Raw genomic sequence first — 27,383 nt, forward strand, 5'->3', positions numbered from 1 at the left:
CGGATGACATCCCTGTAGTACTCTTTGGTCATTGTTTGACCCTGTAGAGTGCGTACTCGTGGTCTGCCACACAGAGGGTGTCAAAGAAAGCAGTCAGCATCACTTTCACATTGCTGCGCAATTGGCGGGCCTTCTTAAGTCTTGGTGACGTGGAATGCTTCCACTGTGACTACTGGGATCTATTTTTTGGATCGTACCTGTACACCCAAGACTCGGCACCAGTGATTATGATGTTGATGAAGTCGGGGTTACTATTTGCGGAATCCAGCATGTCCTGTGAGACATCAACACGAAGCTGCTTTTGCTCCACCGTGAGCAGCTTCGGCACGAATTTCGCCGCAACTCTCTCCATGGCCAAATCTTCGGTGATAATGGAATGTGCGGAGAAATTGCTCATGTCCACCTCTTCCTCAATTTCTCGGATAGTCACGCGACAGTCCAGCATCACCATAGCGTTCAGTTCGGCAATGACCTGGTCATTTGGCATGTTGATGGCCGATTGGAGCGTGGCTCGTTCTCCACCGATGTGCGGCCATATTAAAACAATTGTAACACTGCTTAAACTGTGTGCTGCTCATAGCATCTTCACCGAAAGCCGTCTGAATATTTCGAATGGTTTCCACGCGGCTGTCGCCAAGTTTATGGCAAAATTTGTTGCAGTAGCGCTGCTCCTTTCACTCCGCCATTTTCCTTGCAATAAAAAACCGACGAGAGCACTGAACACTGCCTCACTCAAACGCTGCTTCCCAGCGACTGACGCTATCGGCAGGCGGGAAAAATTTCATGCATGCGCATGAAGGTTCAAGGTCACCTGATGCAAGCGCGCTTGTCTCATATCGATCAGGTGTTCACAAAAAAAAAATAAAGTCGGATACTTTTCTAACAGACCTCGTATTCGGAATACCACAAGACGGTACCGGTGCTTTAGTGTTTAAAAGTAACAGCACGGTCAAGCTTGCGCTACTTCCAGGATATTTACGTGTTCAATCCGAATATTAAATGCGTCACTTTGGCTGCTTACGAGTTTGTTTTTCAGAATCGGGAAAACGCCAGAAGCGAGGGCATAACTAAAAGGCCTTAATTACACACAACGACTTTTCAAATGCGACCCTTAACTCGCTGGCAGCGTTACTATCATCCTGACAGGCGCAGTTCCAGTCACGCGAAAAACATTACTCTTGAAGCTAACTCAAAGGGGTGCCAGTTTAATTTCTTCGCGAATACAATTTTTCCGTGGGTAATTTTTCAGTTCCTTCTTGCAAAACATCCTAATACAATTCAAGACGAATAAGTGCCAGTGGAAGAAAGACTACTTTGTTTCATATGAAGGAACTTCACTTCGCTTGTCGTGGGAACACTAACCCTGATCGGCTTCCTTGATGGCCGCTGAGCGCTGAATGCCGGGCGAATTCCAGCTTGTCGGTCCACATCGCGCATGATTCCGCGGTTCTCTTCCCACAATTCTCTGTTCAGCAACACGAAGCCAGTCAGGTTGGTTCCAGAGTTCTGGAACTCTGAGAGTTCCACTGTGTGCAGGTCCTGAGTCACAACAAGCCACAGCATAATCGGCAAGAACAATTATACAAAATAAAGAAAGAATCATGAAGCCCTCCATTTCCATCCTGGTTGTACCGCTGCACTACAAGGGGAGACAGTCATTTAGTTAAGAGATCAAAATCTGGGATAGACACTTAAGATGAGTTCCTGTTTTGTGAGCGTATAAGAGCGTGATGAGCGTGGATCCTCATGTTGACTACCCACTAGCCCGAACCCTGACCCTTCTAAGTTATATTTCTAGTTCAACGGGCACCTGTTCCCCATATATGTTAGCGCTTGTGTTGTGTCCCTTCAATTTTGTGCGCTATGGATCCTCATGTTGACTACCCACTAGCCCGAACCCTGACCCTTCTAAGTTATATTTCTAGTTCAACGGGCACCTGTTCCCTGATATATGTTAGCGCTTGTGTTGTGTCCCTTCAATTTTGTGCGCTATGGATCCTCATGTTGACTACCCACTAGCCCGAACCCTGACTCTTCTAAGCGTATAAAGGTACCTTTTGTACATCGAAATGTAACCTCGGCGGTGAAATACGATTTCAATTTCACATTTTCACCATCATGAAATCTATGCCAGTAATTACAAGCGGTGAAAATATCTGGGAAAGAGGTGCCCTTGCTGTGAGATCAGCGTGCTCTAAAATTTACTTTAGTGATCCAACTCATTCATTTATTCATTCAGTTATATGGTGTCTTTGCGGTGGTGCCGGTAACGTAAGGCGTTTATGTATCTGGTAATATCTGGTACATCTTTATTGCTTTGCTTTAGCGTCATTCGCGGCGATTTTCAATGAGAGCAGAACGGTGGAAAAATCTGGCCATGAAAACGCGGTGAGTCAGCAGTGATCCAGCAGCGCGCCGCCAGTAGGATAGGCTCCCTGAGCCCATTATGTTAACAACGAATTAGTTAACATTACCACATCAAAGCGAGCGGCTGATATGAAAAGTTGTGGCTGTGCATATTATTTAATGATTGACCTTCTTATTTTCCGAATTCTGAATATCGAGTGAACCGTCGATTTTGTTCTGCTTACCAAAGTAGTGACGATGTAGTTGTGATACTCTGTGACGATTCCAAGTTTTTGAGCCTGAAATTTCAAAGAAATTTAGACATGATCAGGAGACATCCTCATACCATTCAATAAAAAACGTGCAATTGTTCGTGATTTTAGGGAGGGCTCGTTTCTCGGTCGGTCATGCAGCGTTTGCTGCGGTACAATAAATACCGACAACCGCCGAGTTATTACAGAACGCTCCGCCTCAATTAAGTTGTACATTACTGAAATCATGGTTGTTTTTCATGCATTTTTAGAAATTTTCCTACCTCCTTGTAATACTCATTTTGTACATAGCCTTCAAATTATTACACTTTCAAGCAACTGCTATAACATGCGCAAAAAACATTGATGACATTGCAAAATCATCTCAACTGCATCTGAAGCTCCACCCGTTATCAGTTCACATCTGCAACGTTATTTTTCAGCTGAACAGTTCCCAACTTCTAGATCATTACTATGATATTTGCATTCTGTTGATAAAATAGTCCATCGTTTCTCCAGTTTGCCGCCTTTCCTTCGTATGTGCTTTCAAAAGTGTGCGTTTTGCAAATTTCTCGCCGACAAACTTATTTTACCTAAAACAAGTACAGGTTGCGGCAAACAATACATAGAGTTTTCAGTACAGCTATATTTACCCTTTGTTATCACCCAAGTTAGTTTTGTTCACTTGTATAGTATTAAGAAAAAACAGGTGTTCATGGAATGACGCTCTTGGTGAGCATTACGGTAAGGTTGTGGGATGTTCTGAACACGTCATTCCAGTTTTTATAGCGCGTGTTTTTCGGTTGCATTCTAAATCAGTTTAGACAGTCTGGCAGTGATGTGCTGCCATAACAGCGCTGCGAATGCATTTTCTGGCTGCGTACCAGCCTTTTACTAAATTGCCGCAAATGCTGTCCCTTGTCGTTCGCAATCAAGACAGAAGGCTCCACCCAGTGGAGCATCGGTTCCTCATCCCGGATATATCTACTTTGTACTGAAAAACGTTTTAAACATTATTAATAAATTTTGGAACTTTGAAAATAGGACTATAACTTCTCTTAGGCAGCAACGACACAGTGTGCCTAGCCGGTTCATCTGCCTAATAAGTTGCTAGAATTGATAAAGCTGTACAGCGCTGCGTTATAGCGCAATGTATCCGCGTGCAAAATTTAGAAACCATACAAGCCACAGGATGCACTACTGTCTCTTAAGCGTCTGTCGGTCGGACTATAATGATGCGGTTGCGTACTTGTCTGAGCACATCCGCAAGCCTGTGAGCTGTCACGTCAAGAACGATGTTTCTCTCTCCTGTCCCTGCAACCTCGCGCAGCACAGGACGCGGATCCGCCGTTCCGGGAAGCAGGTGGAGAGACACGGGTGGTGAATGACCTCCAGGAGGGGGCACTTGCAGTAGCCCACGCAACCGCACCAGCGCTGCTCAGGGATAAGGTAGAACGAATGCATGACTGCGAGCATCACGCCTGCCCCTCGCAAGTATGCAGATAAAACACAGTGTGCAACGGACGGAATTAGTTATCCATGCAGAGCGAAGGAAGGCCACTTGTGCAAGTCACAGGTGTAGAGTCCTAAATGTATTCATTGAACATACAGTTGCACCTTCGAGCATTAGGCATTTTACATTGGCGATGAGTGGGGATGCTATCGCAACATTAAGATATTGTAAATGCTGCACTGAATACGATCTCTGGGGCCGGCAAGAACATGCTGTATGGTGGGAGTTCATGAGTGTCAGTGTGAGTGGTGCAATGTCACCTCAGCTGGGACGTGCGCTATTTCATTGCATCCACTGAAATTTCATATAAACGAGTCTTTGTAAGCTGCTTCCTAAATCACGGATAGCTTATTTCTTTCCTCACTCGGGGGATAGCTGTCGGTTCTGGTAGGACTCTGCTATATACTATGATTATTGTGCGACGAACTTTCGTCTCAACTGCGCTGATATTCGGACGGTTACATTGATAACTGCGTCATTGTCGTGTCATCCCGGGCAAATTTACAGCTTCATTACAAATACTGGTGCCGCTACCGAACTAAGCTAGTAATCCTACGCAAATAATACGCTGCCATTTACCTTCCGGTGTTTCGCAGATGATAGTGAAGTGTTTCCAGCCCACCGCTTCCACGAGATCTCTGAGCGCTCGCCCAAGTTCCATGGGTGAAGGGGCGAGCGTCAAGGAAACGGAGTCGGGGGAAACGTGCCGTAGTGCTTCGTCTCCCCGGTGCAGGTAGACGTGTGGCACCTGGTGCCTGGAGCAAGCGCTGTATACCAGAGAGGCGGTTTCCGGATCTCGAGGGCCCAGCACCGCAAGCACGCCCTGCTCCAGGAGTCGGCATACTGTCACAAGGAAAGAAGGTGATACGGAACCATAAATCCGCTGGCTCATAAATTTCTACTGCGAATAGCATTGCGGCCTACATCTTAAGTATGTCACGTCGGGAACAAGCCCGCAAAAAACGCTGCACTCCTAGCGGGTTCGCCACGAAGTACAGAGTGAGGGTGGACCAAGAGGAGACAGGAATCGCACCCTGACTTAGCAGTGGGTAGAATAGTGCGCACGGCAGAACAAAACTGCTTCAACGGGGGCAGCAACCATTTAGTGGTCGGCTGAAATGAGCGGTCCGATTTAGTCTGGCCATGCTTAATGTGACCGAGAGAGGGTGCCGCCGCTAGGGACAACATACGTTCAGAGGGCCATGCCCTCCATCGATTCTTCTGGTGTTCCTAGTAGCGGCCCCACCCGCACGTGAAATCTATGACCTCATTAGCATTAGTAGCGCCAATCTTAAGGTGCGTGTTGTAGTGAATTAGCGAGGAACTCTAAATAGCATGTGTCTTGCATTCCACTTACTGACCAAATCTCTGTTCCATCCCTGACCGCACTTGTTCGCGTCCTCTGCTTGAGCAGACTGCTCGTGAAGCTCGCTGAATTGAAGCGGGCTACATACATGCGTGTTTTGATTTATTGCTTTGTCCTCGTGCAACAAAGAGCTATTCCTGACAGGGTTGTCAGCAGCTCAGCTGAAAAGTTTATGACCATGTGTAGGATCATCACAGGCGTTCTAGGCACTGTGCTCGCTGCGATTCCAGGGGCGTGATTTGACCTGCGATTCTGAATCTTTCGAGTAGTTCGTGGCAGGAACAATTCTACGTGTTTATTCAATATCGGCAATAATTGCCTTGCACCTGCCGGCAATGAATCGGGCAAGTACGAAGTGCCATTATTCAACCCTTAGGAGCCCGAAACTCGTCTGGAAGCGTGCCGTATTCACCAGACAGCTGAGTGCAAGTGCGAAAACCGACTCGGCCTGGTCTTCGTCAGCTAAACCTACTTTCAAGACAATGATGGTCAGTACAGCTCGCATAAGCCGCTTACACTTCTTGTGGCTGTGGCGTCAAATAGTGGCAAAAAAAACGACCAAAGGCCCTTCACTAGCGGGTTATATGTAGAACACTCGTTTTCGAGCAAAACTCGATTTTATCCGATTCTTCCTTCCCGAAAAATCTTTTAAATCGGGCAAAACCCAATTTCTCCCCGAAAATGATCTTTGTAGGCAATGTCGATTATCCACTTCACAATGCTTTAGAGGCTACAAAAAATGTATTGACATCTGGTCCATATTCCAGTGGGGTGTCTTCGGTCAAGTAAGAGTCATAAAAACTTTTTTCGTTCTAGAGACGTTTTCTAAAAGCGCATGATTTGATATATAAGTTCGAAGAGAACGATTTAAAAGCGAGAGGACAAAGCACGGCTACCGACAAGACATCACACCGCAGTCAGCGCATGAATGGCTACCTACGCTAACGACTTCCCTATCCAGGGACCTTGGGCGTTTAATATCGTCGCTGTGATGATAAATGTTTTCGCACTGTGCAAATAAAACCAGACCGGCCGTGCTCGGACACGGTAGTGCTCCGTAAGAGATTGGTAACGTAGGCAATGAAATGTTTCTAAGAGATTAGAAAAAAAGCCTTAATTGATAAACGATTTTTGAGTGGAACCCGTCATTTTCAAGTATAGTTTAAGATGTAATGAGCGAAGAATAGAGCATTTTATGCTGGGCAGAAAAATGAACTGTCATAGTAAACGGTCTTGTACTGTTAAATGTTACCAGTAAGAGCTCGATCTTCACAATTTTTTTTTCAGAATAACCCGATTTTCACCCAAATTTCTGGTCAAAAATTATCGAAATTTCTTCAGAAAAACAAAATCGGAAATCAACGAATTCACATATATGGGGTTTCTGATATATATCCAGTCGTGGGCGGTAACATAAGTCGAAAAGGTGCGGAGTTTCTTTTAGTAGAAACTGGCGGTAGACGCTTGCTGGCCTAAGCGGTCCATTCTTGCTGAGCTGTATAAGTGCGCTCGTGAAAGATGCTCAAAGCATGTGGTGTTGATTGAGTTTTGAGGGATCGCTTTGAGCTTTTATTGATACCTTTTTTTTTCTACGCACTGAAGTGTACAGACGCCGATTAACTGAAGAAAACCTAAAGCACAATCCTGCTGGATGAAGTGGATGTCATAAAACGAGGTTAATTACCAATTTGTTTGAAGTACTTTTGGGGCAGTAAGAATACTAAAAAATTGCTCTCTGCTTTTATTTTTAATTTTAAATTGTGCCACAACGCCAAACACGCCGCATTTGAAGCAAACCACGGCTTTCACGGATTCGCAGCTGTGTAAGGACGTCCAGTACTTGCGTACCCAAATGAATGTTTCATGACACTCGGCGTTCCTTTGAGTTTTAAATAAGTGCCCTTTTTATTACCCATGCTCCTTATGAACATCAATTTTCCTGAACAACTATCTTGCAGATATTCCCACCCACCTCCCTTCCTTTGTCGAGGATACACCGCACTTTCTCCGCATAATAGAGTCTCTGAATGACGCTTCCATTATCCCAGCAGATAGCATACTTGTCACACTTGACGTCGCCGCTTTGTACACAAATATCCCCATAAATGAAGGTATCGACGCACTCTCCACAATTCTAACTCAAAGTCCTCATCCGCACGAAACTGAAGTGTACCTCACGCTACTTGAATTGGTACTAACACTCAACACTTTGAATTCGATTCATCTTACTACCTTCATGTATTTGGAACAAGCAATGGCACTCCCTTCGCACCCACCTACGCGAACATTTTTATGGGGCTACCAGAATCTAAACTTTTAAATTCATTTCTAAAAAAACCACTTATATACCTGCGTTACATAGACGACATTTTCATGATATGGGAGCATGGGGCTGAGACCCTGAAGGCATTCGTCACACATTTCAATTCATGTCACTCCAGCATTAAATTCACCTTCAACTCCTCGAAAACGCAAGTCAATTTCCTTGACACCACTGTCCATTTAGAAAATAGCAAGCTCAAAACCACACTTTACAGGAAGCCTACTGACCGACAACAATACTTAGATTTCACTAGCCATCATCCAAGACACTGCAAACAAGGTATATTCGTAGGACAGGCAACGAGACTAAGAAGAATATGTAGCGACGACGACGACTACCTGAAACACCTCCACTCGCTAAAAAACACACTAATCATCAGAAACCATCCACAGACAACCCTTAATAATGCGTTCCAACGAGCAACCACTTTGAAACAAGATGTAGTTCTTAAAAAACGAACAAAAGCTAACAGTCAACGACCTCCTGCACTTATAAAGAAATACTCAAACGCGCTTCCAAACATAAACAATATCGACATAGATGCAAGACATGCAAAGATTTACAAAGGGACACTACGGTTAAAAGTATGGCAAGCGATTTCAGTTTCGATATTAAGACCAGTTTTGACTGCACATCGTCCAATATTATCTACATGCTCCAGTGCTCCTTCTGCCATAAACAATATATCGGAGAAACCGGGCAAACAATGAGTGCCAGATTAAACGGACACCGGGCTGACACAACACGGAATGAACAGAAGGCAGTGTCGACCCATTTTAATCAACGCCATCACAAATTCGACGAACTCAAATTGTTCATTCTTCAGTCAGGCTTCAAATCGACTAGGGACAGAAAATACAGAGAAGCATTCCTAATCCACAAACTTCAAACACTGCAACTAACAGGGATTAACATGTCCAGAGGAAACCTGGAATCTCTCAGGTACATTCCAGGGTTAGCATAATTTTAAATTAACAAATGTCTTGCACGCGGTCAGACCATTTCCTAGAACCTCGCATATGTATATTATCGCTCTTTGCACTATTCCCACGTCATATCTTCCACCCCATTTCCGGCCTTCTCACCCTCTCCCTTTGTTCACCCTTTTTTTTTCTCCTAATCCCCTACTATCAGTTCTCGGAAACCATGACATTCCTGTTATCCCCTCCGCCCCACCTTTTGGCTTTCTCTGAACTCGAGACATTCCCCCTCCCCCTGCCTTGTCCTTCCTTGGAAATGGCCCCCGCCCCTTCCTTTGAAATGCCCCTCCTTCCAGTGCCAGCCTATGTTGTTTGCCTTCTTCTCATTTCCCTGTACCACGCTGACTAATCCTCTTATCTGAGTTTTTCAGGTCCTACAGCGCCTCCCCCCCCCCCCCCCCCCCCCCCGTCGCAGCCCCTTCAAAGCCTTTGTTCATTACACACCCCCGGATATAAGTTTTTCCACTATTGCAGCTTAACGAATCAAGGTTCACCTCCCTCCCCTTCCTGACACGCATCCCCTCTCACACCACTTTCCTTCCCCACCCCCGGGGCCTTCCTCCTCGGAGCGAAGGCCCTATTTAATCCCTGCCAATGATGAACGCTTTACCCAGGCGAAGACAAGTCCCCTTGTCGAAACGTTGGCTCAAGCAACCTGAGGTTTTCCCCTCCCTTGTTCATTTTGTGATCGCCAAGGACCATCTACCACACCCTCTCTCTACCATCGACTCAAACGTATATTGTAATTCAACGCTACATCGAGAAAGCGCTGCAGGAAATATGAATCAGGCGCTCACTCGTGACACATACATTCTTGTTACAGAGCCGAATCTGAGCAGAGATATAAAGAGACGTCTGTCTAACCGTAAGAAATCGTTTCACGGAGGCAAACACGCAATATGCTTCCAAATAAAGCGCCTGTGCTGGGCGTGCCCTAGAAGTCTCAGTAACACTAACGAAACGATCGACCCCCAGTGCCAGTGCTGCCTCTAGCGGCCGTTGGATGCGTAAATACTATCTAGCGGCAATCTAGCCCATCGAGGCACCCTAGTGTTGAGACAAGAGCAGAGACCCTTCTGGTTGCTACAGCGAGCGCTGTTATTGTTCTGTCGCAATGAAAACAGTCTTTTCAGGCCGAAGTAAACGCCTCGAGAAAAACTCTCAAAGAATGCTGCATTCGTCGCGTCCATTCTGTGTCAAGGACAAAGATTCAAATCTCTTGAAGCAAAAAGCGTCCCGCGAAGCCCTTCACCCGGGCTGAGTAAGCCGTGAGCTTAAAAGAATAATACCCCAATTACGCAAATCGCTGGAGCACCAGCAACTACTTCCGGGACGCCATTTGACGCTAATGCGCGAAGAACGCTGCGACAGGCGAAAAAAGGAGCAGCGCATTACGCAAATGAAAGCCACTATCGTAAACTGCACGGGTGAAGTCCGCAGTAAACGAAGCGCTTCCTTGCGCTGTTTACCTCAGACATTGTCAGCTTTTTGGCGTCAACCCTACAAGGCTGTTCCGCCTGTACAATGAGCGCGCTCTTGTTACGACATCCGTTCTCTTGACAACTCGTACACCGGTAATTTCTGTAAAGATTTACAGAAATTTGTGCTTGTTCTTTTTTTTTCATCTTGATCCAACCATACCACCCCGCCTGTCAGTTTCTTCCTGCAAACCAAGCCTTGCTCATACCTGCTTTCTTGCTAAACTGCGTTAAAGGATGTGTACGAATGTCAGATTTCTCTTCAAAATACTTCCCGGACGGTCCGGTTTTATTGGCTGTATGGGGTTTGAGGTCCCACAGTGAATTAGGCTATGAGGGAGGGCTACAGTAGTTTGCATCAGCCGGGATTCTTTAACGTGTACTGACATCGCACAGCACACGAATCGCTATCATTTCGCCTTCATAGAAATGCAATCGCCGCGGCCGGGATTGAACCGGCATCTTTCAAATTAGCAGTTGAGGACCGTATTCACTGATCCACCGCTGTGGACCTTCCTAAACGGCAACTGTTGGTAATAGCTATGTGGCATACGCCAACAGAGTAAATTGCTGGGTAGTTGGTTCATAATGCACCGATGGTGGAACCAGTGATACTTACGCAGGACAAGGCAAACAGGCACATACACAACACTGGTGTTGTGTGCTGTGTGTGTGAATCTTTATCTTGTCTTGCGTCAGTTCCACTGGTTTCACCGTCTGTGTAGCACAGGTACTCGTGAAAAATATTTTTATTCAGGAACTTTACCAGGTTTCAGCCCTTATTCTTGGCCGTCATCAACCTGTAGGGCACTTAGGTCCCGATGATGGTTAGACCAATCGCTCGTAGCATCACTGTGGACGTTTCTCACCAGCGCGTACAAAGCGTGGCGAAAAACATAAACGTCGGATACCCACCTTAGCTTGGCAACGTCCCCAATTCTTCACATCTTGATTGTTCAATCATATTAACGCGAAAGCAATAGATGGCTAATCGACACGAAAACTCGACTACGCTCAAAATGATGGTCGATTTGCGTAGCTAGGCCGAATGCGAATTAGGTGCACTAGTAATTTGGTTTTCACTTCGGTTCTGATCTTCAGATGAAGTGTTCATAAATGGCGTTTATTCGGATAGCGATGATGGGTTAACGTAAGAACATGCGGAATGGGTCATTCTCTGCATTCATAGATCCCTGAGAGTCCTCCTGCCACTTCTGCCGGAGTGATGCAGTAGTCAAGCGATGCGCCAATGCCCTTCTATGGCAGGTGCTGCCACTGGTTGGATTTAGGCTGCTGTGTTGGGTTGCGATCCAAGTCGCTCTTCCCGAGAAGGCTCTCATTATTGAGCTCCCGCCTGACTCGTTCAGGAGCTGCTCATCTTCCCGCTACTAGAGGGCAGGTAAGCAGTCTACCAAAAAACCGGCTTCGGACAAACCAACAGGCAGAGAAACCACCCTTACAAAATTGATTTAGACAATCTATAGACTTCTGTCAATTAAGTGTAGACTTTCTATACACAAATCCTAGGAAACAGTTTATAAGGAATACAAATGCTATGGACACTTCATAGACAATCTATAGATTTCTGGTCATACACGTTTAGTCGACTTTTGTCTATGGACAGTCTATAGACTATGAATAGACAAAAATAAATATCTATAGGAAGGCAATAGTGTCGATAAGAGGCCTATAGACTGTCTATAGACCACTTTTATAAGGGAGACAGACATACAGACACATAACGGCTAAACGCTGGGAATGGCCAATGCAAGTGCTAGCGCACCGAAAACGGGCGTTAAAAACTAGCGATTGCTCGAAGCGGTATGACCGCATCAATGACGGGAAAAAAAACGATATATTAATCAGTAATGGTCAGTCCTAGTACTCACAACCACATCAACTAGTATTTAGTATCAACGAATATCAACTTTATCGGAATGGCATTAGAACGATATAACAACCAAACTAGAATTGGAATATAATTATAATAGAACTGGAATAGAATTAGAATAGATTCGCATTGATCGCCCGTAAGTTCCTTAATGCCAATTCAAATTTGTAAGTTTAACATCACACACTTCTCATTTGTTATGTATCCGGCAATCAACGGAGGTTTTCAAAGGCCTTTCCTTCCACTCACTATTGAATTCGCGCTTACTAACTCGTAATTTGTAAACCCCGCCTCTTGCTCGCGCAGCGTCCGAATCGGTCTATTATACGAATTTTGAATAAATAGTTCGCTTGTGCGTCTCTTTACTTCTGGTGCGGGAGGCTAAGAATAGCTAATTTGGGATTCGCTGATGACATTGCCTTGCTAAGCCAGTCAGCACAAGAACTGCAAAGCATGATCAATGAGTTAGACACGCAGAGCAGAACGGTGGCGCTAAATAATAGCATGCAGAAAACCGAAGTAATGTTCAACAGCTTAGCAAGGGAACAGCAGTTCGCAATTGGTAGCGAGGTGCTGGGAGTAGCTAGAGAATATGTCTACTTAGGGCACGTAGTGACCGCTGATCCGGATCTGTGAGGGAAAAAAAAACTAGAAGAATAAGAACGGGATGAAGCGCATATGGCAGGTTCTCTCAGATCATGAATGGTAGCTTACCAATATCCCTGAAGAGAAAAGTATACAACAACTGTATTACCGGTACTCACCTATGGGGCAGAAACGTGGAGGCTAACAAAGAGGGTTCAGCTTAAGGTAAGAACAAGGCAGTGAGATATCGAAATAAAAATGATAGGTGGTACGTTAAGACATCGGAAGCGGGCGGAGTGAGTGAGGGAGCAAACGCTGATAAATAACATCCTAGTCGAAATCAAGAGGAAGAAATGGGCTTGGGCAGGGCATGTATATTGAAGGCAAGATAACCGCTGGTCATTAAGTGTAATGGAATGGATTCCAAGAGAACGCAAGCGTAGCAGGGGGCGGAAGAAAGTTAGGTGGTCTGATGAGATTAAGAAGTTTGCAGGGATACGTTGGCTGCAGCTGGCGAAGGAGAGGGTTAATTGGAGAGACCTGGGAGAGGCATTTGCCCTCCAGTGGGCGTAGTCAGGCTGATGATGATGATGCCTGTTTATTGACAGTCGCTAGTGCTGGTATTACTGTGCCATAAAAAGGTCCTCTTGTACTAAAAATATATTTTTTATCAAATTATTGGAGGGCTTTCCTGAAACACCTTGCATACGTACAGCAACTTGCGTCACATGCGCGGACGAGACAGCCTTCTTTTTTACAGTTCACACTTCGGCAGCGGAAAAGTAAACTGGCTAGATTTTATGGCATATTTGATATATTCTACTCCAGTGTTGCATACAAAATTCGTTATTAGTAGCGAAAACCTAGACTCAGACCACACACCATAAGGTAGACCAATCGCTAGTCCGCCGTTTCATCTCTGTGTATGCCATTTCGGTAGTAATATTATCGCAGGACTTTACACTATTTGTTTGTTCGTTCCCGCTGAAAGTTGAGGCCGCTCTGCTTAATCATTTTGTTTGTGACGATAGGTTCCAGCAGACTTATCCAGCATGATCGCCGCCACGAGCAACTCCTTGTACGTTGTTCCCGGTTGATGTAATTGTTTTGGCCTCTTATCTCGATGGTTCCTTGCCAACTTTAAATTAAGCTCGGCCGAGAGCGACAAACATCGTTCGATGCAGTTCCACGCAATAAAGAGTTTCTTTTGGAAGCCTTTATCGTTGCCTTCCTGACTGCCGGAATCTCACCACCGCCAAATGACAACATTTAATTTAGGAATTCAATCCCAGCGAGCCGAACAAAGCACTTTACCTGTCAATGTAGCAGTGGCGCATGGTTCCTTAGTCGATGGCAGGGCTATAGTTGATCCCTTCGTTACCGTTGTCTTCTGGATTCAGATGTTCCGGTGATTTTTTTTTATATCCTTCGCAGTCAATGATAAAATTTGAAATCACTCTCGAGAGAGTCAGACCTATGATGCTCGAGCTTTGGCTCATTGGGCTCATTTTTATTCGTGCGTCAGTAGTATGTGGCTGATTTTTTATTTGGAAAAATATTTGCGCAGGTTTTCTAGACTCAACGGTGCCCCTTTCGTTTCCACAGTTCTTGCAAACGCAAGAGGAAGAGATTTGGTTACTATTAGTGCAAAATGTAACTTAGTTTCTGTTTCGGGATTTGGTTATTTCTAAAAAAAAAATCTCGCATATCTTGGACGTACTTTTCTGGCCAGGTTTTCTCATTCTTCTGTATGTTCGTCTTTCTCAAAAAGAATAGTAGCATTCAAACCAACTTCTTTTTTTCTTGACAGCGTGTGTTTGTCCCGTGATACAAGCCAACTTCTTTTTTCTTCGCAGCGCTTGTTTGTCCCCTGGTGCTCCTGCCCTACAGGTTCCTGGTTATATTTTAGCTCCTCAATAACTACTTCTGTTCAGCTGCTTTTGTAACGAACAGCGTTTTCGCCTTATTCCTCTTCAGGGCTCCTTTTGATTACGCTTCCGCTCAGCTGGAACTCTAGGTGTCTAGGCGTAGGATGGGAAAGCAAGAAAAAGGAAGCATAAAGGTGCAGCGGAGAGCTGGACGTCGAGGTCGTGTCAACGTGCCAACGACAACAGGAGCGCTTCTCCACTCGTACAGGTCCCCGCTGGCTCGCCCAATTCCCTGTCCTGGGCTGGGTTGACGGAGTGGCCCGGGATGACACGGGGAGCTGCGCCCATCCACTCGTCGGCGAGGCACTCAACTGGGTACACACTAGGGGAGAGACTGAAGCGCCACGGGTCGGAGACGAGTTCCGGTGGCTGCTTTCCTCCCTTAACATTCCCTCCCGGCCTGCTGAAGAAGTGCTACCCTTAGCCGTGTGTCTTGGTTTCTTCTTTCTTTTACTCAGCCCCTACCTGCAGAGCACTCGTCTGTGTTTTTGAGCAGCGGAGCCGTGTGCCTTCACAAGGCGTGTTTACATGAATGCGACGACTGGCGCATCGCAAAGCATCACTTCTACTTTCTAGCGCATCGCTTTCACGTAAACGGCGATTATGTGTTATGAAAGCGCATCGCAGCAATGCATGAGACGGGGATAAATCGAGAAAGGCAATTTGACTTCCGCGGTAAATGGAAACAAGTTTGGAGGTGTCCTTCCTCCCCCCTGTGGTGGATAAAATGCACCCCCTGCGCCGCGTAACAAAGCAGACTGCGCTCAAGTTCGAGGCGACTGGACCCCTCCTCGCGCGCAATAGGCGAGCGGCCACCGTCCCGCCAAACCTAATGTGACATCTCTGCGAGATGAAATGCGATGCACTACTGTCGCATTCATGTAAACACGTCTACTGCTCCCTCATCTATTCCTTGTGTGATTAGAACGCAAGAGGCACTGCTATTGCTTTTAAACAAAGCACTCAGGTGTGTGCGTCTGAGCGGGACAGTGATAGAGCGAGGAGAATTGCTTTCGTGTAGGGCACAGCCCTTCACCACTAAAAAAATCAAACATTTAGATAATGAGCCGACCCACTATGTCTGCCACTGAATAATCCTTCCTCGATATGTAGACGTTGTTGCAGTAGCCCAGGACAGTTTTACATCGTCGAGTGATATTCTCCTTGCTCGTGTCACTCGTCCTTTGCAGAAAGGTGCCACATCTCTGTGTCGAGGCAAACTAATAGTGCAGAGCGGATATTGCAGCAGAGAAGCCCGCCAAGCTTCCTGCTGGCAGTATGTGGCCTTCTGCAAATATTGGGCTAAAAGGCCGTTGTTTTTAAAGTTTTCTAGATATAAGGACCCGGCTGTTGTGCAGAGTAGAGCTCCGGTCTGGAAATTACCAGGAAGAGCCTCTCTTTCTCTCTGTTTTCTTTTTAAGTAGCGCCTTGTTGATCCGCTCTCAGAGAAACTTACCGCGGCTTATCCGCGGCTCAACGAGGATTTGAGGTAAGCCCCGATTAGGAAATTCTCGTTCTCGTGCGAAATGAGGTCACGGACTAACCTCGTAGCGTTTGCGCCGCGAGCCTCGAAATGCCTCGGTTTCTTTCTTGTTTCTGCTTCGCGGCTGCCGGATTGGAATAAAAGGGGCCTGCACCGAACGTCCATTCCCTGAACAACTCCGAAACAAGGTCGCTTGTCTTTACTGCATCTGTGCACATATTGCTGCGTTTTCCGATGGTTGATTTAAATTTACGTGCATCTATGTGCCTCAGCAGGCGCTCGAACACTGTCATGGGCATGTTCCGAGTCCATCAGCCACACACCAAAATTCTGTATTTAAGTAAGATCTGCATACCGTGTGATGCCACTAGCTCCACACCGGTAGCCGGTAGCTCCAATGCCAGACAAATTTCACCGCTTCAGTTTCTTAACATCATCTCAGAGTATCTATCAAATGGATTTTCTGCTTTCTCGCCTCAATATCTGGCCTATTTTCTGGCTACCCTCAAGATCCCATGCATTGCCGCTAACTCATAATGGTGATGTAGATGAGAAGACACGAACTTTAATTTCATTTCGACACTGCAGTTTCAATTATACAACGCAAACAGAGTTCTTAACCCATTGTACATGCCATGTTAGCAGGCTGCTGATCACAATTCTGCGGAAGAAATTGGTTTCAGTATTGTGTTAAGCTTTTTTTGTTTCTCCCCAGACATTTCTTCAGCTATTTCGCAAACATCATTTGATCGTTTACTCAGACTAACACATGCACGTTTTTGTACTTGGGAAATTGCCTGCCAAACTTGCGCAGCGGTGGGCAGTCTTTCTCGATATTCCTGAGTTGTTGAACGATACTGTGCAGCAAAAAGTAAACTTTCAAAAACAGAGTGTACGAAACCGCAATCTGGGTTACCGTACTTCCTATGCAAACAGCTTAGGTGTGCTCGTATCATTACGCGTACAAACATGTACTTTTCATCTGGAATATTTATGCTCGCAGTAATGGTCCTTTCCGGTTGGGCGAACATTCCGTGTGCTCGGTATCGGCGCAGGAGCGGAAACTGACGATGCACCGTAAGCGTGAAGGATTCGCTTCGCTTTAATGAAAACCGGTCGCTCGTACAAGAACGTCGTGCCGCCGACATTATGCGATGCGCACCTGTCTTTCCTGAGAAAAAAAAAAACTGTCGGGAGCACGCCTGGACCGGGACATCCTTCCTGCCGACGATCGTGATTTCGGTTGTGCGTTATATGGAAAAACATGTTTCGGATAACCTTCCGGGAGTTCTTCGGGGGGACGCACATTCTACACCCCAGTGGGAAATTGTACGTTGAGGATTATTAGTTGCACCTGCTTTATGACTCTATAAAAAAGATAACCCAGGTATTTCAAACAGTCGCGTCAGGTATGTAAAAAGGTCAGTGCTTCTTTTCGACAGAAAGACTGCGGTGCACTGCGGTGGACTGCGTTTGTTCAAGCAATATCAGTGGGCTGAGAATTTATCTGGCATAGCATCCTTCCAAGCAACCCTTTTGCAAGTATTTATCTAATTAAAACACAAAGTTTTATACTTAAGGCTTAATGTACATAAGTTATAGCCTCTATGTTTATTGGTAACACGATGTTTAATAGCTTGGCTTAAAACATCAGGCGGCCATTGATACCATTTTCACTTGGGCTAAGGAGAGGCCGGTGTGTGTCCTGCGAGTTAATTTGCCTCCTGTGCTCACATCATTGGAGTTAAAGGGAAGAGCTGGAGCCGTGTTAGAGCTAACAGAGCATTTTCTTGGGCATATACCAGAATGTCAAGTTCCAGTGTTTAAAACTGATAAATACAAAACATTAGAGATTTAGCTTCCAGTTTCTCCAGAGCACGCTTCTGATGTCCCGTTTCTTAAGAGTGCACTTTCTGGGGGAAACGGTGAAGTATACTGAATTCCTAGGAAACGGAAAAAAAATACCTTAAGGATGAGGCCCCTCATCCTCATCGTACATTCTAGACACCGCTTCTTTTTCGAACTCACCAGCAGGCAAACAATACTGCAGTCTAACGCGAGACTGCAGTATGTGAAAACAAATAAATACAACGTAACCACAGGGCAACTTGCACGTGAGCCGAATGTTTTACCTCTATACCATTAGTGCTAGAGGAATGAAAGGCCCTCAACAGTGAAGCAAACCCGGAAGGCATCCTCACACAACAATAAATGCAAACGCTTTCTTGTGAGACCCAGTAACTCGAGTACAGCGACTCCGTAATGTAAACAGCACTGTTCAATTGATTTCGATGCAGTATCTCAATAGCCGGAGTCTTTCGCAAATGAGTCTGAAGGCCTCATGGGAGCGAAACGACTTCAGTATGTTTGCGGAGAACGTCCTAATCTACCAGCATAAATGTCGGTCCTCAGTGCATTAATCATTATTATCTTCCGAACTATTGTGAGCTGAAAGACAAAGGCCCCTCGCATACGCCTCCGATGAACAAGGTCGTGTACCAGGTGCGATCCGCTTACCACCGTAAATTTCGTAATCTCAGCTGCCAATCAAACATTGTGACACGCACTGTTAGACTTGACCTCCTTAATCGGTCCTTCTAACTTAACTAATGGTCATGGCATCCCATTCCAAACGCGCTAGATCATCTAACAGCACTACTAAGCCAGCCTCGCTTGAAAAAGCTCCACCAATAAACGTTGCCAAGTTCAGCCAGAGCGGCTTAGCACCCACCGCTGTGTGACAGGTCTGACCACCGCACTGGTCAGTTTCTCCGCAGCCGGTGGGGACTGAGGTCCAGGGTTAACTGGTTATTCGTACAGGACGTACTGGCCAAGCACTACACCACGATGGCCAAATCCTGTTCTTCTGAAGGGCCCGCATTATATCTGGTTAATCATTACCGTTGATACTCAGATTTTTGTTACCCGTTCGAAAATTGCACGCCACCGGGGTTCGAATCGCGGTCCTTTTGTGCCCGAGACGGATGCTCTACCTCTACGCCATTGTTGAGTCCCCTTTCTATACTTATCACGCTGACTTGACGACCAAAGGTGAGAAAACTCTACATGCTTCGTTCTCGCAAGTAATTTATTATGAGTGACGCACGGTCTAAACTCACAACCATACCGAACAGCCGCAATTGAGATGAAAGCGTGTTTCATATTTAGTACGCCAATATTAAATGCCAAAGTTTACTGCAACATAACTGCGTTTTGTACGGAGTGCTAACCACGCATTTATTCTGCTAACTTTTCAGTGCTTGGAAACAAATGCCTTTTGGAAAGATTCGGACGCTTCATATTTATTCGTATTACTCAAAATGAGCCCTTTCTGGGCCCATTAGGGTTCAGGAATTTTGCTTAAACATTTAAAATCCTTGAGTGTAGACTCCGCAGCAAGAAATTATTGTGGCCCGGAATGTAAATTTCCTGCACATTGGCTGCTGTCGCTGAGGGTCAGTTCGCTTTCTTTTTTAACAACTATTCAAATGGGCCCTTCTGTATAATGTTTTAGCCAAGTTTCTACCAATGTGAGTAGCAGCCAATAAACATCAATTCTTCCCGTACTCTTCTTGATCTTCTTGTACACCGCTCTTTTACTGATTATGGTGCTTCCAATGGCTTGGGTTATTGTATCACAAATTGTTTCTGTTGCTTTCCTCTACATTCGACTCGTTCTGAAAACGCCCCTATTCCAAAAACTGAGAGGTTACCATGGTCTTGAATTGTTCCGCTTTTTGAGACCTCGACACAATAAAGGGAAAGCACAGAGAGAATTTTTGCACTTCCGCGTCTGTTTTCCGTTATTGTGTCTAAACGTTCAAAAGCGCCTCAGTAAAGGACCACTATAATAACCAGCTATCCCAAATTGAAACACTATTTATGTGAAAGTTTTCATTCATGTTAATGAAAAAAGGGTAATAGATTGCTTCAGTATACATCCTGTTGGCCCTACTGCAAATGAATTTCGCACTTTTCGCATCTAATACATTTTTCATTCAAAGCAGCTAAAAGCAGCTAAGCTTACATCATGAGACTATGGGTATGATTAATTGAATTGGAAGGAAACGTGCATAAGAAATCAGCCTTGAACAGTTTACGACTGTAGAGAAATTCACTTGGCCCCTTAGGGAGGTATCCACTCAGCCAAGACCTTCTCTTTTAATTAATGCCCCTTAATCGTAACGGAAATAGCACAAAGACACAGGAACGACGCCTAAGCAATTTACAGAACTAGCACCAACTTTGAATTATTTATAACTCATAACCTCGGTTCCACATAAGATAAGTTTCGGTTAAAACCTCTCTTCCACTTATTTGATCTGTAACAAGCCCCGTTCCAGCATTTTTATGAGTGGTTCTATATACCTTGTGTTTTACCTAACACTTTACACAATTCTAAAAATAGGCTTTTTTTTATTTAGAACGGCGCTTTTTCGGCATAGGATATTCAACGGTGTAGTGCATCGGAGTACTGCTAAGAGATGCTAACTAGCAGGTCAGTTAGCTATTATTGAATATTTAGCTTTTAAACTATTACTGTTAGGCTCCTTAATTACCGACAGTCGTGTAGCCCACCGTATAAGCAATATCAAAATCAGTTTTTAGAATTTCGAAAAAACGGTTACCCTCGTCCATGCTGCCGAACAAATTTTGGCTACATCGCGCTTTCGCGCTTTCGAGAAGCTACGTGCGCTTACATGCGCATGAGAGGCTACATGCGCTTTCGAGAAGCTTGTTCCTAAAAGAGCCACTCCAGTGCACAACTCGTCGAAATAGCTAAAATTTGTTCAGCCACATCGCCGAGGGCAACCGAATTTTCGTAACTATAAAAAATTGTTTTCGATATTTCTTACGATGGGCAGCACTCCTGTCAGTAATTTAGAAGCCTAACAGTAATCGTATAAAAGCTATCTATTCAATATTAATTAACCATCCTGCTCGTTAGCACATCTTAGTCGTATTCTGATGTCCTACACCGCTGACAATGCTATGCCGAAAGAAGGGCTCTTCTAACACAACCAGTTTTAAAATTGTGTAAAGTCTTAGGGGAAAAACACTGTAAACAAAGAAACAGACAGAGGCTGACAGCAGTTCTGCGCATGAAGAGACCTGTTTTGTTTACAACTGCGTTTTGTTCTCAAGGCAGAATATGAGCGAACATACTGATGGATGCAGTTATAAGACCTCTTAAAACGACGTTCGCTCTATGTCGTGTGTATCGAGGGCGCGCTGACAAAACAGTCACTTTCTGCAAAGTTTGCCGCTTCTATCAGCTCACGTAGAAGCTTTCCTTAATGGGTTCCGATAACGTGCGGGTCTGCCCCAGAGGGCAACATTCGCAACCATGATAAGCAGTGGAAGGTCCTATGCATAGCTGCTGTAAGCGAGGTGGCATACTTTTGTTAATCTGTGGTTGAGTCAGCGACATGTCCTACCTCATAACTCAGTGGAATTTTGTAAACAAGGCTTTCGTTGTAGGGAACCAATTTTATGTCATGCTTCTGGCTGCAACCACATTTCGGGTTCTATTTTCCAGTCACCATAGCGCAAAGCTTGGATAGTTTGGACATAGTGTAGCAGGTCTTCTTCTCCTTTCTTCCAGACTCGAGGACCATAAGACCAGGCAGTGAATTTATTTTTATGTCGTTTCATGTTGCCCGGTCTCTTTATCTTCAGGATAAGAGTCTTCGCAACAGCCACTATCATTTCGGAGAGGCGTCCAGACGTACCTAGGCGATGAATTTGGGTGGTGAAGCTGTCTTTAACCCTGTGCAGGCGCGATTTCAAAAATACTACACGAAGAAAAGTGGCTGCGCCTCTTTTAACTATATTTGAGCGAGCGGATTCCAAAGGTAGCAGTGCCTGCTTAGAACGTGGCGCCCATAACCAGCACACATATCCAGACACATGAAAAGATAAACCAATCTGAATGAACTACAAATACCTAAGCTGAGGGAGTTCAAGAGGGGCACTTTACACCTCTTGATCGCCCCGGTTTTACACGCTTTTAAAGGGACACTGAGGAGAAATTGAAGTTGGCTTCCATCGACAGAATACCAGCTCCTGATTACAAAAACGCCACTTATACCGACAACAACGCTCTTGTAACGTAGAACAGAGCAAGAACCAAAATACAGGTATCGCCGCCACAGGCCAAACTCGCAAGTACAAGCGTGGTGACGTCATAGGACAAAACAGTGTTGCTAGAAGCAATGGTTCTAGCAACGCTAGGACCCGTGAAGTCACGAATCACTGAGGCGCAGCCAATGCATGCGCACATCTCCTTGACGTCGCCAGATGGCGCCACGTGCCCGGCAGCTACGCACGCGCCTGCAGCATCGGGACGAATCAGCGCCTTTTCATCGGCGGTAGGCAGGCTCGCGGTATTCTGCTCACGGTAACAAGGTACACGGTATGGTAAAGGTGTCTATTTGCGAGAACTTCGTTGACGACTTCGACAACGGGATCCATTGTAACGCTGGCAAAACGCCGGTGCAAACGTAAGCGAAGCAACTGTAGCGACAGCCGCAATAGCCGATAGATGCCTTCAACGTGCTGCCGGCGGTAGCTTTCTTTTCGGCTGCTGCTAGGCCGCTCTGCTGGCCGCCAGAAATCACGGAGTCTGCGGTTCGTCATGTACACGTCATGTTTCACGTCACTTAGTCCTGTGTCGTCATAAGAGAATCCCAAGTTTGAATCAGAGCGGCGCGAAAAACTTTTTCAACTTCGAATCCAAATTTCTTAGAAATAAATGCATCTTTCGCTGCCGGCCAAGAGGCAACAAAGCAATGAAATGCCGAACTATCTCATTTTACTATAAAAAAATATTGATAGCGCTCTCCTCACGGTCCCTTTAATAAAAGCCTCAGTTTTACCCTTGAACCATTGCGTGAGCATGCCCTTGATAAACAAGGCACGGAGAGAACTTCGTTTCATGAAGGAGTAGCTTCTATCTTTATAATGATGCCTCTTATATTGCCGTCTTGCCTTGATACCATTGTCCTCAGGAATACAAAATGTGTGAATGCGAATGAAACTTCTTAAGACATAGGCAGAACTGCTGCCAGCCATTGAGATCTACAATGAAGGATTGTTGAAAGTTAACGCTGCTGCTCTCCGCAACATTGCTTACGGCCCCCGTGGTTTTGCTCTATTTCTTTTACGATTATGTCTTACTAACAGGCCAAAATAATTACTCTTCTGTAATCGACTTTTCAGCATTTTATTAAAAGCTATTCAGAGCAGTTTTATAAGTAAGTTAATTATGGAACCAAATGAGCCTATTAATTGAATTTGCCATGAAGGTACAGAAACGATCCGTCTCCGGATTATTTATTGCACATCATTTTCTTCGCCATTACCTTAGCGCATTTTGTACTTTTCAACAAGTTATCTTTTTTTCTTCAAAGCGATAATTCTGATGCCAACATGACGGATAGTGCCTCAGCCACTATGAATAAATTTATTATCCGGCAGAAGAATGTGGATATTTTCAGTTACCAAGCCTACGACCTACCAATTTCGAGGAAAGTTCCGGGTGTATGTATTACTTCATGTTTCACATGCTCTCTAATGTAACGGTGTCGGCATATGGTCCTTACCTTCCTTCGCCGACCGGAAGACGTCATCCTGCTCGAGCCTCACGACGGACAAACTCAAGTGAGGTGTCCTCGGTCCGCCTGCTGCGTCCTCGCTAAGCCCTCTGCTGCCTGAGTTCGATAGTCCCTCCTCTCCGGCATAGCTGGCGTTCAGGTTTGCCCTGTCCAGAGCCTGCGACAGTAGCTTCTCCTCTTCCGACGGTCGGTCCTGGTCGTAGACCACACCTGCGAGACACGGCGAGAGCGTCGCGAAGTTTTTTAGGAGACATTAATACAACCAGCGGAAGTGGCTCATCTAGGTTCCAAGGTAATATCATCACAGCAGTGCAGAAGAAAATATGAGGGACAACTGTTTCGTCTTTGTTTTGCTCCTAGAGAGAGAGGTAAAGGCAGGGATGTTAACCAGAAAGGATTCCGGTTGGCTACCCTGCACAGGGGAAGGGAATGAGGGGAATTAAAGAGGAAAGAGAGAAGTAAACGGAAATAATCACAGTATGTCAATCAAGGCAGCCGCTCTCAAAAAGCGAAAGAGTGCCTGTAAGCCTTGATGCCAGTTGACTGTTGCGGCCACGGACCGAGGATCTTGGCCTCTGTGAAAGGGCGAGGGTCCAGGCGGTCCAGAGCACATCGCAGCTTATGTCTTTCGGCTACAAAGGCAGGGCACTCACACAAGATATGGGTGATTGTCTCATCACAGGCGCAGTTTACACAAGAAGGGCTGTCGGCCATCGCGTTCCGGAAAGCATACTTATTCGTGAAGGCAACACCGAGCCATAGACGACACAGTAGTGTTGCTTCACGATGCGCTACATTACACGGAAGACGGAGGCGCAGTCCAGGGTCCAATGTCCTGAGGCGACGGTTGCACAACTCTCCAGAGTTCCACGCTGAAAGTGTGAGCTCCAGCCTCAAGGAACGAAGCCCACACGCTGCGTCAGCTCTCGTTACGGGGATATTAACGGGGATTCCGTCATTGTGGGCAGAACCTAAACACGAAGAAAATCAGGCTTAAGACGGCACTGTAAACAACCCTGACTTTTGTATTCTTACGTATGAGGCCATACGAAATTCGGCATATCTGGCTGCACATCGCACATTTCCTATGCATTGACGTGCCCGATTCAAGCCCGAACACTACTGTGTGTAAATTTTTACTTGTGCAGTGCATCGTCTATCTATAATCGGTTGTTAGATTTCATTTTCAAGTGCTCTTCGATTAGAAACATGGACACCGCTGGTTGTTTGCTGTAGCTGCACGGGAAAAGAAGAAATTTATTCTGTTGATGAATGGAGCTCTCGTCTCATTATCGCAAAATTTCTACTGCATTTGTAATAATGGACACCAAGTTGAAATAGGTCACGCTACAGTTTTTTTTTTCAAGATTGATTCAGGGTTCACTTCGGCCCCGCCACACAGCATTCAGGCGCTATCGGTCTGCTCAGTAAGGAGGGCTCAGCGCCTCAATGTCATCCTTAGGCTTGTGTTCGTGATGCTCTTACATGGCCTCTAAATATCAGCGACGTGACAGAGCCCGGACAGGTTCAGGAAACCCGGATTTGTTGCCCGATCTCACAATTAATGGCTAATGATTAGTTTTCTTCCCTCTCATCTACTAAGTTGTGGCACGAGATTATTCGCTGCCGCCATCGGTACCAAGAGGTAATTTTACTATATACCGGGTGTCCCAGCTAAATATAACCAAACTTTTAAAAAATTCGAAGTGTCCTAGTCCAGTGAAACCAACTCAGGGTTGTTCATAGTCGCGTGGCCTAGTCTTGAGTATTTTTTTCGCTATTCAAAGTTAATTAGGTAAGTTTAATTACCTAACTTTTTAATTATTGACTTCACGAAGAAAGTGTCAACGAAAAGTTCTAGATCGCCTCGGAAAACCGTTAGTAGTGCTGTTTCCGTCAATTTACGATTTACGTAGCTTCATTTATTGGCCTTAAAAGAGAGTTATCACGTTACCAGTTGCTCGCTCCCTTCTCTGCCCCAATGGGCACCCAAAGTCTCATCGAGGAGAGGACTTCAGAAAAGACGAATTTTATTCTTTAAGGCGCGTCTTGGGACGTTGAAGTGGCACAGTTGTCATGTGGAAGTTTTGTCTTATTGTGCGGGTTATGGTTAAAGGCCGGTAAAAAAACTACTTTACGTAAATATTAATTTGCTGCAAATGTCTCAGTAAGCTGTTTCTCAAAGCGATCTACAACTTATCTATTGACAGTTTGTTCCTCAAGTCAATAATTAAAAAGTTAGTTAATTAAGCTTAACTAATTAGTCAACCTTGAAGAACGAAAAAATGCTGCAGGCTAGGCCACGCGCTCTAAACAACCCTCATTTGGTTTCAGACGGCTGGGACTTCCCGTGTTTTTGAAAAGCTTGGTTACATTTAGCTGGGACACCTGGTATATAACATCATGGTCACAGAGTTACTTAAGTGACTTCAAGTAACACCCTACGGGAGTCCAGCGCTGCGTTTTTTGTTAGCTATACGCTATGGCGGCATACAGCAGCGCTTCGGTGTTTTGTGCAACTATTTCCTTTCTGCAGTGAACCGCGCAAGTAGCAAATATTCCTGAAACTATCTGATTCGCATTCGATTTGCTTTCTGCCAACGCAACTCGTACACTATTCGGCAGCAAAGCTTCACTAGTCGTTTTCGAATTCCAGAAAGTTTTGAATTCGAATTCGAAAGTCGCTTTCGAAAAAGTGCACACCTCTCCGCACACCGAAAAGCCGCACACCTCTCCTAAAATCTAACAACCAACCCCACTTTTTGGGTCATCCGGCAAACACTCGCATGCCTTATAGTTATTTCAACTTGCTAGCCAACAATACTTTCAAACCATCGCCGATATGGTACTTATTGGCAAATGGAGTTAAGCAAATATTGGCAAGTGGAGTTAAGCAAAATAGCTGACATTTAAATTTCGAATTTATGGAGCACGATAGTTCCTTTGGTCACGTGATTTTTCTATTTTTTTGTGATTAATAGCTGTCGTTTCACACAGCAGTGCTCTTTGTTAAGTTAACACTGCTGAGGTTTAGTCCTGCTGGCTTGAAGTATAAGCTTCTTTCCTGCTCGTAGAAAAGTGTTAACATTTGGGTACATTTAAGCGCCATTTAGAAAATATACGTAAGCATTCGTAGCCCGCCTTCATTATACACTGCGCCGTTCAACCCGAAAAAATTGTTTTCGGCGAAAACAGTGAAAACACCGATAATCAAAATACGAATAATAGCAACGGAAGTAGGAGGCCGTACTGACTGTGGTACTTGTTTTAAAATACATGTGCACCAACACTACTTGAAATTGTTGTCCATAAACACACGTCAGCCGAAGTCGGCTCGCTGCCTGCCTTATGCTTCATCATGTAAGGACGGTAAATAAGCCATCTGACGCAAGCTAACTTGTGGTAGTTTTGTTTCCTTCCTTTCTTAATTTTTAGGCGGTTAAAAGAGGGGAAGCTCCTGCTAAGCGCGTGCAAGAGCAACAGTTCGTGAACTCTCATAGTTGTACTTCCGGCTGGAATCTCCTTAAAATATTCCGACAATCAGACGCGAAATAATCGCCTCTCCCGGAAAGTCACGAAACTAGTGAGAATTTTAAAGGGCATATTCACTCATACACCCATTA

General features: G+C 45.2%; 1 protein-coding gene across 1 annotated transcript in view; it reads right to left on the reverse strand.

Moving 5' to 3' along the window:
• Nucleotides 1-27,383, reverse strand: part of LOC149360787 (glutamate receptor ionotropic, kainate 2-like) — a 104,550-nt gene that overhangs the window by 32,550 nt on the left and 44,617 nt on the right. Inside the window, exons 2-6 of the mRNA XM_089569393.1 lie at nucleotides 23,749-23,970; nucleotides 4,690-4,953; nucleotides 3,847-4,031; nucleotides 2,592-2,645; nucleotides 1,363-1,539 (exon numbers count right to left, since the gene is read on the reverse strand). Coding sequence (XP_089425519.1) covers nucleotides 1,363-1,539; nucleotides 2,592-2,645; nucleotides 3,847-4,031; nucleotides 4,690-4,953; nucleotides 23,749-23,970 — 902 coding nt within the window. The remainder of the gene's footprint in view (nucleotides 1-1,362; nucleotides 1,540-2,591; nucleotides 2,646-3,846; nucleotides 4,032-4,689; nucleotides 4,954-23,748; nucleotides 23,971-27,383) is intronic.

This window comes from Amblyomma mixtum, chromosome 2 (genome assembly GCF_055824585.1).
Source record: "Amblyomma mixtum isolate Tamu chromosome 2, ASM5582458v1, whole genome shotgun sequence".
Taxonomy (NCBI): Eukaryota; Metazoa; Arthropoda; class Arachnida; order Ixodida; family Ixodidae; genus Amblyomma; species Amblyomma mixtum.